This window comes from Giraffa tippelskirchi, chromosome 8 (assembly GCF_054371585.1).
Source record: "Giraffa tippelskirchi isolate mGirTip1 chromosome 8, T2T-mGirTip1v1.2.pri, whole genome shotgun sequence".
NCBI classification, from domain to species: Eukaryota; Metazoa; Chordata; class Mammalia; order Artiodactyla; family Giraffidae; genus Giraffa; species Giraffa tippelskirchi.
The window spans coordinates 62,689,431-62,706,489 of record NC_137282.1 but is presented as its reverse complement, the minus strand read 5'-3'; the positions used below and the strand labels follow the sequence as shown (position 1 = coordinate 62,706,489).

General features: G+C 49.0%; 1 protein-coding gene and 1 long non-coding RNA gene across 20 annotated transcripts in view; one reads left to right on the top strand and one right to left on the bottom strand.

The window, feature by feature from the left end:
• Positions 1–4,004: 4,004 nt before the first annotated feature.
• On the bottom strand, positions 4,005–11,898 carry LOC145518277 (uncharacterized). The gene is made up of 3 exons (XR_014062803.1): positions 11,759–11,898; positions 5,044–6,467; positions 4,005–4,501 (listed from the first exon to the last, which is right to left on the bottom strand). It is a non-coding gene; the product is annotated as an uncharacterized LOC145518277 (long non-coding RNA).
• A 377-nt stretch (positions 11,899–12,275) lies between these two features.
• Positions 12,276–17,059, top strand: part of CEP72 (centrosomal protein 72) — a 42,310-nt gene continuing 37,526 nt past the window's right edge. For 13 of the 19 annotated variants that reach the window (XR_014062802.1, XR_014062801.1, XM_081522286.1 and 10 more), the window contains exon 1: positions 12,276–12,385. Coding sequence is in view for 9 of the 19 variants with exons in the window: in XM_081522286.1 (XP_081378412.1) it covers positions 12,307–12,385 (79 nt within the window). In the remaining 10 variants the exon portion in view is untranslated. Of the gene's footprint in view, positions 12,386–15,017; positions 15,206–15,390; positions 15,546–17,059 lie in introns of all 19 variants that reach the window. The other 6 variants (XM_081522287.1, XM_081522296.1, XM_081522288.1 and 3 more) reach the window with 4 other exon arrangements.

Below are 17,059 nucleotides of genomic sequence, written 5' to 3'. Positions count from 1 at the left end.
CTCTTCTCATCAAGTGGCCAATGCTGTAAAGAACAACATTGCATAGGAACCTGGAATGTTAGGTCCATGAATCAAGGTAAATTGGAAGTGGTCAAATGGGAGATGGCAAGAGTGAACATCGGCATTTTAGGAAAGAGCAAACTAAAATGGACGGGAATTGGCAAATTTAATTCAGATGACCATTATATCTGCTACTGTGGGCAAGGATCCCTTCAAAGAAATGGAGTAGCCCTCACAGTCAACAAAAGAGTCTAAAATTCAGTACTTGGGTGCAATCTCACCAATGGCAGAATGATCTCAGTTCGTTTCCAAGTCAAACCGTTCAATATCACAGTAAGTCAAGTCTATGCCCCAATCAGTAATGCCAAAGAAGCTGAAGTTGAATGGTTCTATGAAGACCTACAAGACCCTCTGGAACTAACACCAAAAAAGATGTCCTTTTCATCACAGGGGACTGGAATGCAAAAGTAGGAAGGCAAGAGATATGCATACCACTATATATAAAATAGATAAACAGCAAGGTCCTACTGTATAGCACAGGGGATTATACTCAATAGTTTATAATAACCTAAACGGGGAATGAGTCTGAAAAAGAACATAGATATGTACGTACATAAAACTAAATCACGGTGCTGTACACCTGAAACTACCACAACCTTGTAAATCAATTATACTTAAAAAAAAACACTTAGGCAAACCCAAAGGGCCATCTAGTCAGAGTTGTGTGTTCATCAGAGCATCCTCAAAATGAGGGAAGGGAGGAAGGAAGGGGGGAGGGAGGGGGGAGGGAGGGGGAGGGGGAGGGGAGGGGAAGGGAGGAGGCTCAGCACGTGGTTCCTCCTCATTACTCCTGCGCATGTTCCTGGGCCTGAAGTCCATTTTTTGACACTGACAGGGCCATTGGAGGATTTTTATTTAATTGATGTTTGTCTGATATAACCTCTTCCATTCCTTTATAACCTACCTACACTGTTCTATGAGAACCCACCAGGACCATGAACCAACTGGATCTGATTGACGTTTATTGGATACACCAACAAGACCAAAACATGCATTCTCTTTAAGCACCAATGGAACATTCACCACCATAGACATATCTTTGGTCATAAAACACACTTTGCTGCTGTTGTGTCCAACTCTTTGTGACCCCATGGACTGCAGCATACCAGGCCTCTCTGTCCCTCACCATCTCCTGAAGTTTGCTCAAGTTCATGTCCTTTGCATCAGTGATGCCATCCAGCCATCTCATCCTCTGATGCCCTCTTCTCCTTCTGCCTTCAGAACACACTCAGTAAACTTAAAAACAAAATCCTCAAAGGAATTAATGAAGAAATCAATAACAGACAAACATCTGGAAAATTCCCCAAATATGTGGAAATTAAACAACATGCTTCTGGATAATCTACATGTCAGGAAGGATATTTCAGCAAAACTGGAAATTACTTGAACTGAATGAAAATATAGATGCAATATATCAAAACTAAAGAGTGTTTAGAGGGAAATTTATAGAAATAACTGCTTGTATTAGAAGTATTTAACCAGAAGGAATAAAGAAATATTAAAGACAGAAGAAAATTAGAAATTAACAATGTAAGCTTCCACCAAGAAATTAGAAAATGACCAAGTTAAACTGCAAGCAAGCAGAAGGAAAGAAATAATAAAGATAAGAGGAATCAATGAAATTGAAAGCAGAAAGACAATTCAGAAAAAAAATCAATGAAGCTAAAAGCTGGTTCTCTGAAAATATCAATACGACTGACAAGCCTTTAACCAAACAGATGAGAGAGAGACAGAGGAGACATAAAGTGGAGAGGAGGTGCCTGGCGACCCCCCGGATGTTAAGGCATCGTACGGGCCATCGAGAGCTGCTCCAGCGCATACGCTTGGCAGCTAGAGGCGACAGACCAATTACTTGAAACACAGATTACCAAAACTCACACAAGAAGAAATGAACAGCTCAAATAATCCTTCTTGTATTAAAGTAATTGAATTCGTAGTGAAAAACCTAAAAAAGAAAATTCCAGATACAGATGGTTCCATTAGTGAACTTTATACACATTTAAAGAAGAAACAACCAACTCTACGCAGTCTCCCCTGGAAGACAGAGGAACAGTCCTTCCTACCTGGTGTTCCGAGGCCAGCATCCCCCTGACAGCAAACTAGGCAAGTGACAGCAGAAAAATGAAACTGCGTGGAAATACACTTCATAAACCTAGATGCAAAAATGCCCAACAATATATTAGAAAGTCAAACTAAACAAGATGTAAAAATGATAATGTTCTGTGACTAAGTGGGATGTTAAGGCTGGATAAACACTTGAAATTCAACCAGTATAATCTACCATATTTAACAGATGAAGAAGAAAAACTATGTGATCATTTCAGATGATGCAAAAAAAAAAAAGATGAAATGTAAGATCCATCCATGACAAAAATTCTCAGCAAACTAGGAATAGAAGGGAGTACCCTTAACCTGATGAAAGTCTTCTATTTAAAAATGTACACCTAACATCACACTCAATGGCTAAAAACTGAATCCTTTCTCCCCAAAATCTGAATTAAGGAACGTGGGTCTGCTCTCACCACCCCTCTCAACATCGCGCTAGAAGTCCTAGCACAAAAGAAGATAAAGGCACACAGACTTACAGATCGGAAGGAAAGGAATAAAACCATATCTACTGGTAGGTATTACGATTTTTTATGTAAAAAATTAAGGAATTTACAAAAAAGAATTCAACAATGTCACAGAATATACGCTCAACACACAAAACTCAATCACGTTTTTATATCCTAACAACAGACCCATGGAGATCAAAATTTGTAGCTCTGAGCCATTCCTAATTGCTCCAAAGAAAATAAAATATGTACAGATTTAATGGATACATATGTATACATAGCATGTACATTCCCTGGTGGCTCAGCAGTAAAGAATCTGCCTGCAACACAGGAGGGGCGGGAGACCAGGGTTTGATCCCTGGGTCGGGAAGATCCCCTGGAGAAGGGAATGGCTACCCATTCCAGTATTCTTGCCTGAAGAACTCCATGGACAGAGGAGCCTGATGGGCTACAGTCCACAGGGTGGCAAAGAGTCAGACACGACTGAAGTGACCTAGCACCCAGTACACACACTCAACAAAGCATGACAGGGTCTGTAAGCTGAAAATGACAATAAGCTGAAGAAAGAAATCAAAGAAGGCATAAAGTGCGTGTGGACTGGCAGACTCAATAAGGTGAAAGGTCAGTTCTCCCCAAATTGATCTATGTATTTAATGCAATTCCAATAAAAATCTCAGCAAATTTTTCTAGATTAAGTGTTAGTCATTCAGTCATGTCCAGCTCTTTGGGACCCCATGGACTATAGACCACCAGGCTCCTCTGTCCATGGAATTTTCCAGGCAAAGATACTGGAGTGGGTTGCCATTTTCTCCTCCAGAGGAGCTGCCTAACCCAAGGAGGGAACCGGCGTCTCTTGCATCTCCTGCTTTGGCAGGCAGATTATTTACCACCGCGCCACCTGGGAAGCAGGTGTCAAACAACCAGACAACTCTGTTAATAAAGGCAAAAGATTTTATCAGACGCTTCACTAAAGAATTTTAGATGGCATGTAAGCGCATAAAAAGATGTTAAACATTGTTAGTCATGAGGGAAGAGCAAATGAAAACCACGATGTTTGTCTATATGTTTATGTGTGTGTTATAAAAAAATAAAAACTAAAATCACAATGTGATACTACTCTGCATTTATCAGAACAGCACAAGAGGAAAAAGAAAAGAAAGGAAAACTGCAACACTCGACAGGATGAAGTGCTGACAAGGACACAGGGCAACCCGACGAGCCTGCGCTGCTGCGGGAGAGGATGTCGCACAGCCCCTCTGGCAACGGGTGTTTTCAAGAGCTTCTTTTAAAGTTCAACATTGTTTTACCGTATGATTCGGCTATGTAACCCCTAGACATTTACCCTGGAGAAATGAAAACCTGATTCACAGTAGAATCTATACCTGACTCTTTTTTTAGTAATTTTAATCCACAGTCAAAAACTGGAAACAACTGCATGTCTCTCAACAGGTGAGTGGGTGTCCACGGATGGAATACTAGGGAGCAGTGAAAAGGAACGAACCACTGGATCCCATGACAACGTGGGTGACTGCAAACACACGCTGCTGAGTGAGGACACCGGCCTCAAAAGGTAAATTTACATGACCTTCCGGAAAAGACAAAACCTCAGAGATGGGGAAAGAGATGAAGGTTTCCCAGGGGTTTGGGCTGGAGGAAGGGTTTGACCACAAAAGGGAAGCGCACAGGTAGTTTCCGGGCGATGGAGCCGCCTGTTTCCACGTCAAGGTGACTGCTCGCCACTGGCTTTTCTCTGTCTGTGCCCTCGCCAGGGGATCACAGCCGACCTCGCCGTCAGCTCAAACACCCACGTTGAAAGTTGGACCTGGCCCAGCGCCGCATCTCTGTCCTGCCCCTCCGAGGCCCTTTGAATCCTCTTGGCGTTTTCCCTGCAGGGAGATGTCAGCAAATCAAAGCCCGCTTTTTCACTTCCATGAAGCTGGTGAGATTTCAGGTGTGTGTCTGCAGGACGTGACCGGGCCCCACCCTGTGCGGAGCAGGTGCCTGCCGGGACTTCAAAGGTCCCAGAGGAAAGGGGCTGCAAACAGGTGAGTCAGCCCATTGTTCACTATCTCAAAAATCAATGGAGTCCAAAGGAAAAACTCTTTATTTAATGAGCCAAAATATGGAGCTAATTGGTTTTTGAAAGGATATTGCTTCCTGCTCCCTGAGACTGAAAAGAGCCCTTTGAAGGAACCCATTAATGAGACTGAGTTCAAGTAAGTACAGAAAGGGGCTTCCCAGGTGGAAGATCCCCTGGAGGAGGAAATGGAAACCCACTCCAATATTCTTGCCTGGGAAATCCCGGGGACGCCTGGCGGGCTGCAGTCCACAGGGTCACAAAGAGTCAGACACGACTGGGCACGCACACAAGTACAGAGGCCAGGAGGCGCCTCAGTCTCTCCCTCAGGGTCCCGAGGAAGGTGCATACCTGAGGTGATACGACTCCAGGGGACCCAGCCCCAGAAAGCCTGTGCCTGGGCCCTCTGTGGCAGGCTGGCTACATGACTTCCCCTCCTTTCTGGTGCTGTGGGGTCTCGTTGGGGGTGGTCTCCGTCAGTGCTGAAGAGCTGAGCTCAGGTGGGTGGCGAGCGATGCCCCTCACCCCGGGGATCCTGTGGCTGTCGGTTGAGACTCCGTGGCTGACAAAGCCCCTCTCGGGACACCTGCCTGGGCCTCCGGGTCCCTCCAGGTGCCCCTGAGATGTGAGAGGGTGCAGAACACCAAGGAGCCTCTTGCACAGGCTCACAGGTAGGGTCACGGTGACCACGCGGACAGGTACCCGTGTCACAGGGCCGTGCCCGCCTGCACAGGGCCTCAGGGAGGGGCCTCCCTGCCTCTCCCAGCTCCTGGGGGCTCCAGACACCCCTGGACCTGTGGCTGCATCACGCCCACTCCGCCTCCATCAGCGTGTGGTCCTCACGTTGTGCGTCTGCGTCTGCTCTCCTCTTACCAGGACACGGTGACGGTGTCTGGGCCCACCCAGGTAACCCAGGAGAAAATCCCCCCAAGACCCTGAAGTTAACCTCATCTTCTGACACACAAGGCAACACTCAGGAGCTCCGCAGGTCTCACAGGGATTCTCTGGGGGGAGGGGCATTTTTCAGTCTCACAGAACACACTATCCAGTAAACCGTACGCTTCCCGAAGCAAAGATTCCCTCTACATTCGTCTGCTTCTCTGGCAGCCTCATCATTGACTATTCTTTTCAACTGTTGATCATTATAAGTGACAAAGGGCAGAAGGCATGGCTTCAGAATTCACACTCACTCTGTAGCTGGGGAACCAGTCAGCTAAGTTTCAGGTTCTGCTTGTACTTCGCCCTGATCTGCTCCATCATCATCAAGAAGCTTGGGCTGGGCCACGCTGGACCCACACTCAGAGCCACACTGGGCCCCTGAGAAGAGGGAGTGACCGGTCCATCGGTCCGTCTCCTCTTCCCTGACTGAGCCTGGGGGCCTCTCACTCCCCACTCCTCTGCTAGGAGCACCCACCCCCTACCCTCTCCCCTTCCTCCTCGGGGACCATGTCTTGTCTTCCCCAAGTGGAAAGGGAGCCCTCCTTTGGCAGAGTTGCCTCTACACATCTGCCTTACAGCTGCACGTGCTCTGAACATGCTTGACTGTGTGGTCTAGTCTGTACCACACATCTCCCACCTCAACAGACCCCAGGATCAGGTGGGAATGCCTTCAGCTGCAGCACCAGTCATTCCACATTAGTCTCTTCTCACTGAGCCAGGAGGCTGGAGTCCAGCGACCGGCATTGGTTTGGAGCACAGGCTGGACACCTCTGTGATGTCAAGTTCTTTCCTCTTTCATTGTGCCAAGATGGCTGCTGCAGCTCCAGGCATCACAACTGTGTCAAGACAAAAAGAGAAAGCCCTGGCATATTTCGCCTATACTTATTCCTTTTTCCAGAAAATCAAAACTTTACCCCCAAGTGCCATTGCAGCCCCCTGCTTAGTTCTTATCAGTCAGAAGTGGCCAACCACAGCTGTAAGAGATGTAGAGAGGGTTTCCACCCCCTACACTGTAAATAGACAAGGTTGAACAGGGCTGGGAACTACCACTCTCCTGGAGAACCTTGTTAATTTTTTTTTCTAGGGATGAGAAGACTGCGTTTGGAAAGCAGCTTGCCCAAGACACACAGGCCAGAAAGCCAGCCCAGGGCACCCCTGCCTGGTCATAGGCTGGCTCCCCCATGCCCCACAACAGGCCCCTCCTCCAGCTGTACTGTTCAACCTGAGTGCCTGGCTCTCAGCCCTGCTGCCCTCCACGCTGCCCGCTGTAAAGGGGACGTAGCCAATGACCCTCAAAAGCATGGCAGCGCCTGGCCCCTTGCTGGGTGCTTACCAAGCTCTGCCATGTGAGGGCTCCAAGCCCAATGGGAACCAGTGCTTCCTGAGCAGGCAGGGTGATGCTGGGATCTACAGGGTCAGCGCAGGCAGGTTCTTGGGGAGGAGTGAAGGTGGCTGACCGAGGCTGGTGGGTGAGGGACCAGGGTGGGAGCAGGCCTGTGAGGCTTGCCGACCCCAGGTCATACTCTGCCTGGTCCAAAGGGCCTCTCACTAGAGCCTCAGAGGTGGGAAGAAGGCTGCAGGGCCCCAGACAGGACAGAGGTGCCCTGGTCCTCAGGAGGGCCAGGGCCCCTGGTGTCTCGGCTGAGGTCTGCCCTCATCCCTGTGTCTCCCTCGGTGGGATGAGCAGGTGTGTGTCTAGGGGAGGGGCAGGCAGGGCAGCTCCCACCTGGAAGAGGCTAGGGGCACTCAGTCCCACTTCTCTGGGTGAGAGGCCTGAGGGGCTGTCCAGATGGAGCCATGGCCTGCCTGTGGGGAGGCTGCTGCTCGCACCCACATTGCTGCCATGCAGAAATTCACACCCAGTTGTCCTGTCTCCATACTTTCAGAAAGAGCTGAGAGTTTTGCTTTTCCTGAGAAGTCTCAGGCTTTTGTAAGGCCTTACAAATAGCTGAGAAAAGAAGAGAAGCAAAAGGCAAAGGAGAAAAGGAAAGATATGCCCATCTGAATGCAGAGTTCCAAAGAATAGCAAGGAGAGATAAGAAAGCCTTCCTCAGTGATCAACATAAAGAAACAGAGGAAAACAATAGAATGGGAAAGACGAAGGATCTCTTCAAGAAAATTAGAGATACTAAGGGAATATTTCATGCAAAGATGGGCTCGATAAAGGACAGAAACAATATGGACCTAACAGAAGCTGAAGATATTAAGAAGAGGTGGCAAGAATACACAGAAGAACCGTACAAAAAAGATCTTAATGCCCTAGATAACCACGATGGTGTGTTCACTCACTCTGAGCCAGATATCCTGGAATATGAAGGCAAGCGGGCCTTAGGAACCATCACTTAGGAACAAAACTAGTGAAGGGGATGGAATTCCAGCTGAGTTATTTCAAATCCTAAAAGATGATGCTGTTAAAGTGCTGCACTCAATATGCCAGCAAATTTGGAAAACTCAGCAGTGGCCACAGTACTGGAAAAGGTCAGTTTTCATTCCAATCCCAAAAAACAGCAATGCCAAAGAATGCTCAAACTACCACACCATTGCACTCATCTTACATGCTAGCAATGTAATGCTCAAGCAAGGCTTCAATAGTACATGAACTGTGAACTTCCAGATGTTAAAGCTGGGTTTAGAAAAGGCAGAGGAACCAGAGATCAAATTGTCAACATCTGTTGGATCATTGAAAAGTAAGAGAATTCCAGAAAAACATCTACTTCTGCTTTATTGACTATGCCAAAGACTTTGACTTTGTGGATCAGAACAAACTGTGGAAAATTCAAGAGATGGGAATAACAGACCACCTTACCTGCCTCCTGAGAAATCTGTATGCAGGTCAAGAAGCAACAGTTAGAACCAGACATGGAACAACAGCCTGGTTCCAAACTGGGAAAGGAGTACGTCAAGGCTGTATATTGTCACCCTGCTTATTTAACTTATATGCCGAGTACGTCATGCGAAATGCCAGATTGGATGAAGCACAGGGTGGAGATCAAGATTGCAGGGAGAAATATCAATGACCTCAGATATGCAGATGGCACCACCCTTATGGCAGAAAGTGAAGAACTAAAGAGCCTCTTGATGAAAGTGAAAGAGGAGAGTGAAAAAGTTGGCTTAAAACTCAACATTCAGAAAACTAAGATCATGGCATCCTGTCCCATCACTTCATGGCAAATACACCGGCAAACAATGGAAACAGTGACAGACTTCATTTCTTGGGCTCCAAAGTTACTGCAGATGGTGACTGCAGCCATGAAACTAAAAGACACTCGCTCCTTGGAAGAAAAACTATGACCAACCTAGACAGCATATTAAAACCCAGAGACATTACTTTGCCGACAAAGGTCCGTATAGTCTAAGCTGTGGTTTTTCCGGTAGTCATATATGGACGTGGTTCTTTGAACCACAAAGACAGCTGAGCACTGGAGAATTGGTGCTTTTGAACTGTGGTGTTGGAGAAGACTCTTGAGAGTCCCTTGGACTGCAAGGAGATCCAACCAGTCCATCCTAAAGGAAATCAGTCCTGAATATTCATTGGAAGGACTGATGCTGAAGTTGAAACTCCCAATACTTTGGCCACCTGATGCAAAGAGCTGACTCACTGGAATAGACTCTGAAGCTGGGAGAGATTGGGGGCAGGAAGAGAAGGGGATGACAGGATGAGATGGTTGAATAGTATCACTGACTCAATGGACATGAGTTTGAGTAAACTTCGGGAGTTGGTGATGGACAGGGAAGCCTGGTGTGCTGTAGTCCATGGGGTTGCAAAGAGTTGGACACGACTGAGCGACTGAACTGAACTCAGGCTTTTAGGTGTCAGCAACTTTAGGGAGAAGCTGGCTTCAGCTACCTCCTCATCTAGCTGAAGCCCTGCTGGGCATAGAGGCAGCTCAGGAGCTCTGGGGACGGTCCACCCAGGCCAGCAGGACAGGGGACTCTTGGGGCTGTGGACTCTGTGGGCAGAGCAGGATCTCCAGCTGGACAAAGCCAGGAAGGAGCCGTGCCTCTGTGAACCGAGCTGCGTGGCCAAGTGTGCAGGAGAGAGGTTTGGCTGCCAGCCAGCCAAGCTGAGCCCAGCCCACTTTGGGGATTCTAGCAGACTGTCCTTACATCAGGTCCCCCTGATAGCTCCTGGGTTCAGTGGGTTTTACTTGCATCTTAACTGAAAGCTCAGCTGGATACAAGCATTTACACGCACATGTGAACACAGACTCCGTTCTGTGTTCAGTTGAGGTAGTCACGATAGTAAGATGTTTACATGAGCCCCTGCCCACTCTCAATCCTGTTCACCTTCCAAACAGCTGCAGGCATCATCACACCCCATTGTCTGCCACACTTAGGATACAGGCTAGTTGGCAAAATGATGCATTGACAATTCACACATATTGGTGTTGACCTTATGTATAAAAACTGCTGGGAAAGGGCTCTTTCCTTCAACATTTATGAACGAATGAGCACAAGAACCAGTGAGCAGCTGTCCTTGACCAGATGCCTGTCTCTTGATGGGTGAGGCCCCAGAGCCCTGGCTGCTGGGCGGTGCCTCGCCTGTGACCGGGGGTTTCCTGCCATCTGGCAGGGGAATGGCTGTCTGAGTTGGAGCTCGGGCTGCTGGAGGCGTTCAGTGGAGTGGGGACGTGGTTGTGCGGCTCCATGCCTCCCGTTTGGAGGGCCTGGTGCAGAAGCACCCTGGGCTGTGCTCAAGTCTGATTCTCAGTCCAGGTGCCCCCCGCTGGCCAGTGTTTCCTCGGGGCTGAAGTGACCGTGCCGGTGTCCACCCTAGGGTGGAGAGACACTGATGCAACAGGTCACGGTTCCCAGAGCCCACGGGCAGTCCACAGCTGCTCGCCCTGTCTCCTCCCACCCCCGCCACCCAGCCAAGGCCAGATAGAGTGCACGAAAAGTCCAAGACATCCCAGGCCGCCAGAGACCTGGAGGACCCCCTGACTGCCCAGTGCATGACTGCTGTGGGCTCATCCTCAGGTCTCCATCTCTGTGGCCAGCTTCTCTCTGGGATGGACTGACTCTGCGGTCTGGGGCTCAAGGCTGAGGGCCCTGGAAGCCTCCCTGGAATGTTCTAGAAAGCTGTAGAGGACTCAGGATTGGGCTGCCTGACCTGAAGTGACTGGCAGCAGGAGGAAGCAGTGGTGTTTGGAGTGTGGGCTATATGCCCTGACTGACAAGCTGCTTTTGTCGAGGGGGAGGGTGGTCAGTGACAGAAGCCTTTTGTTTGCCCCTGTTTACTTCTGAAAGCCAGGATATTTGCTGTTTCTAGCATCCTTGCTGCACCAGCTCTGCTCTGGCAGCCCCGGCTGGTGACCACATGGCCTTGGCTGTGCCAGAGTCCCTCCATGGTCTTGTGGGAAGCGGGACACTGGGCAGTTACAAGGTATCACTGAGTGTTTGCTGGTCTCCATAGATGACTTGGAACAGGGCCCCACGGGACCTGGCCCAGCAGGTGTGAAGCCCTGCCCTGCTCAGGAGAGATTCTGGTACCCTGCAGGGGACCCACACCCCAGCCCCCTCAGCACAGCCCCTGTCTACACCCTGCCCTACATCCTCTGTCTACACCTCTCCTACACTCCGCCATACTGCCCCACACCAGCGCCTATACCTGCCCCTACAATCTTATCTACACCCCTGGTGCCACCACCCAGGCTGTGACATGCCAGGGGAGGCTACCAACAAGCCAGGCAAATCTGGGCTGAGGGGCTGCAGGGGCATCCCAGGCACCAGGAGACCCGGGCGAGGGCACCCCCAGAACGCGGGCTGCCTGGGGCAGAGTCAGACAGACGGGCATGCAGGTCTTCCCTGGAGGCGCTCCACAAAAGGCCCAGGGAGCCCGACATACCGTGAACCCCCTGGTTCAGACTCCAGGCTTGTCACCTAGGAAATGCGGACGCGGGCAGAGCCGGACCCGCTGTGGCCGAGTGACCCGACCGTGGAGGGCGGGAGAGCCCCGAGACCCCACGTAAGCCCCCGCAACCCCGGGCAGAACCCGCGGGCCCGCAGCCTAGGACGCACCCCAATCTGGGGGTGGGTAGGGGCCACAGCTGGGGCAGGTGCCCTGGTGAGGCGAGGTCCCCAAGTGGGGCGGCAACTCAGGTATGCAATGGGTCGGGCCCCAACTTACCCTAACCCCGCCTCCAGGCTGCCTCGGCCACACCCACATCCCCCGCGCCATATGGGCCTTGGCCCCGCCCACTCGCCCTGCCTCCGGCCCCGCCCCTTCAGTCAGCTCCCACCCCACTCACCCGCCCTTGACCCCGCCCCTCCCTCCAGCCCCCACACTCACATCCCCACACCTTACAGGCCTTGGCCCCGCCCACACCTCCCTTGCCCCTGCCCCGGCCTCCAGCCTCCACACCCACACCCCCGCACCTTAGAGGCCTTGGCTCCTCCCTCCAACCCCCACACCCACACCCCGCACCTTACAGGCCTTGACCCCGCCCACCCGTCCTGCCTCCATCCCCGCCCCGATCCCGCCCCTTCCCCGCCCCCTTCAGCCCCCACGCCACACCCCCGCACCTTACAGGCCCTGGCCCCGCCCCGCCCCGCCCTTGACCCCGCCCTTCACATCCAGCCCCCCTCCCCCCGATCCCACCCCTTGGCACCGCCCCTCCCCGCGGCCCTTCGCGGCCCCAGCGCGCAGGCGCGGGCAGGTGCGCGCCGTTTGAAAGTATGGCGCCTGGCGGGCGGGTATTGCTGTGTGAGGAGAAGATCCGGGAAAAGAGCGGCCTGGCGCCTCACTGCGATCTGGGTGCGCGCCAGGCGGCGGGTGGCGGGCGGGCGGCCCTGGCCGAGGGCGCGGGCTTCCTGCTGCGGTGTCGGAGGACCGGTCAGGCCAGAGGTGCCGAAAGAGACCGCTCGGTTCCGAGCCGCCCCAGGCCTGAGGGGCGGGGGAGGGGGTGGGCTGGGGGTGGCGGGCCCGGGGGGCGCGGGGAGCGCGAAGAGCGGCGGGGCAGCGGTGGGGCTGAGAGCGCCGGCCTGGGGCCCCCGAAGAGCAGGGGCCGGGGCGAGCTGGGGTCCCGAGCGGAGGCCCTTGAGGGGCGGGGGCCGCCCCGCCCTCGCGCCGTCTGAGGGGAGCTCCTCTGGGGCGCGTTTGCGGAGCCTTTGCGGCGGTGATTTTTGCATTAATTGGTAACATCACTTGGGTTTTCTTTCACCCGTTAGTCAGCTGGATTAGGTTGGTTTTCTGCGAAAGCTTGAAGCACCTTCGTTTCTGGAGAAGGGGCGACCTCTCCTGTGGTAGGACTCATTCGCTCCTCCCAGGCCGAGGATCTCTGGACTCGTGTTCACGACGGATGTTGGGCGCTAGTTTTCTTTTTTTCTTTTTATTTTTTTGTCTGGTTCTGGTATCAGGGTAATACCGAGCTCATGACATCGTGGGTAAAGTGCCTCTTCGGTTTTCTAGAAGAGATTCTGTAAAATTGGTACCAGTTCATTTTTGCTTGATAGAACTTTCCAGCGAAACCTTATGCGCCTGGAAATTTCTGTATTTGAAGCTGTTAAATTACAAATACAATGTCGGCAGTTGTTATAGAACTATTCATATTATCAACTTCACCTTAAGTGAGTTATCGTTGTGTGGGGTTTTGCAAAACTGATTTCATCTAACATGTTAAGTTTATGTATATAGAGTTTGTGGTATTTCCTTATTAGCTTGTTAATGTCTGTGTGGTCTGTAGTGATATCCTTCTTCCATTCTTGATATTGGTCATTTCTGTCTTCTCTTTTTTGGTCTTTCTTGAGGTTTGTGGATTTTATTACACTTGTCAGTGAGCCAGCTTTTGGGTTTTCTTCATAGGTTTTTTGGTTTCGAATTTCATTGATTCTGTATTGTTTTCTTCTTCCTGCTGCTTTGCATTTATTTTGCTCTTTTTCTTGATTCTTGAGATGAAAATTTAGATTTCTGATTGGAGACTTTCATTTTAGTGCTGTAAGTTTCCCTTTAAGCACAACTTTAGCTGCATCCAAAAGTTTTGTTGTGTTTTCATTTTCATTTAGTTCCCTGTGTTTCTTAAATTTCCCTTGACTTTCTCTTCAGAAATGTGTTTTTTCATTTTTGTGTGATTGGAGGTTTTCCTAGTTTGTTTGGTATTTATTTCTTTCTGTTATTGATTCTGATGTGATTCCATTATGGTCAGAAAACACACTCTGTATGATCTTAATTGTTTTAAATTTGTTGAGGTTTGTTTTATGGCCCAAGATCTGGCCTATATGTCCCAAGTGCAGTTGGAAGGAATGTGTACTCTGTCACTGACTGGAGTGTTGTATAAACATCAGTTTGATTCTGTTGACTTATGTTGCTCAGTTCTTTTTTATCCTTGTTGATTTTCTGTCCAGTGAGTCTCTTAATTACCAGGAGATAGGTATTGAGACCCCTGACTGTGGTTGTGGATTTGTCTGTTTCTCTTTCCGCTTCATATGTCTTGGAGCTGTGCTATTTGGTGCATACATATTTAGGATTTTTATGTATTCATATTGGAGTGACCTTTGTAGCATATGTAGTATTCCTCCTTATCCCTGATAATTTTCTACAGTGAGACATCTACTTTATCTGATATTAGTGTAGCCTAATTAGTGTAGTCATGTATGGATGTGAGAGTTGGACTATAAAGAAAGCTGAATGCCAAAGAATTGAACTTTTTGAACTGTGGTGTTGGAGAAGACTCTTGAGAGTCCCTTGGACTGCAAGGAGATCCAACCAGTCCATCCTAAAGGAAATCAGTCCTGAATATTCATTGGAAGGACTGATGCTGAAGTTGAAACTCCCAATACTTTTGCCACCTGATGCAAAGAGCTGACTCACTGGAATAGACTCTGAAGCTGGGAGAGATTGGGGGCAGGAAGAGAAGGGGATGACAGGTTGAGATGGTTGAATAGTATCACTGACTCAATGGACATGAGTTTGAGTAAGCTCTGGGAGTTGGTGATGAACGGGGAGGCCTGGCATGCTGCAGTCCATGGGGTTGCAAAGAGTTGGACATGACTGAGTGACTGAACTGAGTGTAGCCTCTCCAGCTTTCTTTTGTCTGGTGTTTGCAGGGCATGTCTTTATCTATCTGTTTACTATTTCATTGTAAGCTTACATATATCATATTTGAAATGAGTTTCTTGTAGACAGTCTGTGGTGGTTTAGTCACTAAGTTGTGTCCAACTGTTGTGACCCCATGGACTATAGCCTGCCGGGCTCCTCTGTCCATGGGATTCTCCAGGCAAGCATACTGTGGTGGGTTGCTATTTCCTTCTCCAGGGGATCTTTCCCACCCAGGAATCGAACCCGGGTCTCCTGCATAGCAGGCAGATTCTTTACTGACTGAATTAACAAGGGAATCAGTATATACTATATCTAATTTCTAATCTATTCTGCTAACCTCTGTCTTTTACAGTGTGAAAATGTTAGTTGCTCAGTTGTATCCGACTCTTTGTGACCCCACGGACTGTAGTCTGCTAGTCTCCTCTGTCCATGGAATTCTCCAGGCAAGAATGCTGGAGTGGGTAGCCATTCCCTTCTCCAGGGGATCTTCCTGACCCAGGGATCGAACCCTGCATTGATTCCTCATCTCCTGCATTGCAGGCAGGTTCTTTACCGTCTGAGTCATCAGGGAAGCTTCTCTTTTATAGTATATTTAGACCATTTATTAATATTACTATGGCTTATGTGTGCCATTTATTATTTTTCTGTTTATTCCCTTTGTTTTTTCTTCTTTTGTTTCCTATTTCCTTCCTTTCTGTGTTTCCTCTTTCCTTCCTTTTCCTTAGTCATGTCCAACTCTTTGCCACCCTATGGACTATATAGTCCATGGAATTCTACAGGCCAGAATACTGGAGTGGGTAGCCTTTTCCTTCTCCAGGGGATCTTCCCAACCCAGGGATTGAACCCAAGTCTCCCGCATTGCAGGCAGATTCTTTACCAGGTAAGCCACAAGGGAAGCCCTTTCCTTCCTTACTTGAGTATTTTTTTATTATTTCATTTTGATTTATCTGTTATATTTCTGAGCATATCTCGTCGTATAGCTTTTTTAGTCATTGCTCTACATATTACAGTATACAGTGTTCATGTGATTTAACACAGTCTACTTGTGTGGACAGTTTACCATGTCAAGTGAAAATAGAAATTTTACCACCATTTTTTTTGTTGTCATTTAGTTGCTCAGTTGTGTCTGACTCTTTGAGATCCAATGGACTGCAGCACACCAGGCCTTCCTGTCCTTCACTATCTCCTGGAGTTTGCTCAGAATCATGTCCATTGAGTCCATAATGCCATCCAACCATCTCATCCTCTGCCACCCCCTTCTCCTCCTGCCTTCAATCTTTCCCGGCATTGGGGTCTTTTCCAGTGAGTCAGGTCTTCACATCAGGTGGCCAAAGTATTGGAGCTTTAGCATCGGTCCTTCCAATGAATATCCAGGGTTGATTTCCTTTAGGATGGACTGGTTTGATCTCCTTGCAGTCCAAGGGACTCTCAAGAGTCTCCTCCAGCACCGCAGTTCAAAATCATCAGTTCTTTGGTGCTCAGCCTTCTTTATGGTTCAACTCTCAAATCTCTACGTGACTACTAGAAAAACCATACCCTGACTATATGAACCTTTGTCGGCAAAGTGATGTCACTGCTTTTTAATATGCTGACTGAGTTTGTCATAGCTTTTCTTCCAAGGAGCAAATGTCTTTTAATTTCATGGCTACAGTCACCGTTCTCAGTGGTTTTGGAGCCCAAGAAAATAAAGTCTCTGACTGTTTGCATTTTTTCCTCATCTATTTGCTGTGAAGTGGTGGGACCAGATGCCATGATCTTCGTTTTTTGAGTGTTGAGTTTTAAGCCAGCTTTTTCACTCTCCTCTTTCACCTTCATCAAGAGGCTCTTTAGTTCCTCTTCACTTTCTTCCATTAGGGTAGCATCATGTGTGTGAAAGTGAAGTTGCTCAGTCATGTCTGACTCTTAGTGACCCTGTGGACTGTAGCCTACCAGGCTTCTCTGTCCATGGGATTTTCCAGGCAAGAATACTGGAGTGGGTTGCCATTTCCTTCTCCAGGGGATCTTCCCAACCTAGTGATCAAACCCAGGTCTCCTGCATTGCAGGCAGATACTTTACCCTCTGAGCCACCAGGGAATGCAGCCACCCTGCATGATATATGCAGATATCATCTGCATATCTGAGGTTATTGATACTTCTCCTGGCAGTCTTGATTCCAGCTTGTGGTTCATCCAGCCCAGCATTTCACATGATGTACTCTGCAAGTGTACCACCATTTAGGTTTCATTATTCTCCCACTGTATGATTTGTCTAGATATTTCATTTACATACCTGAGAACCACAGTAATGATAAGATTTTTTTCTTTTTACAATCATCTGACAGTTTAAATAGCTGAGGAGGAAGCATTAACCCACATGTTTACCTGTTTCATTTTTCTTTCTTCATGCCTGATGTC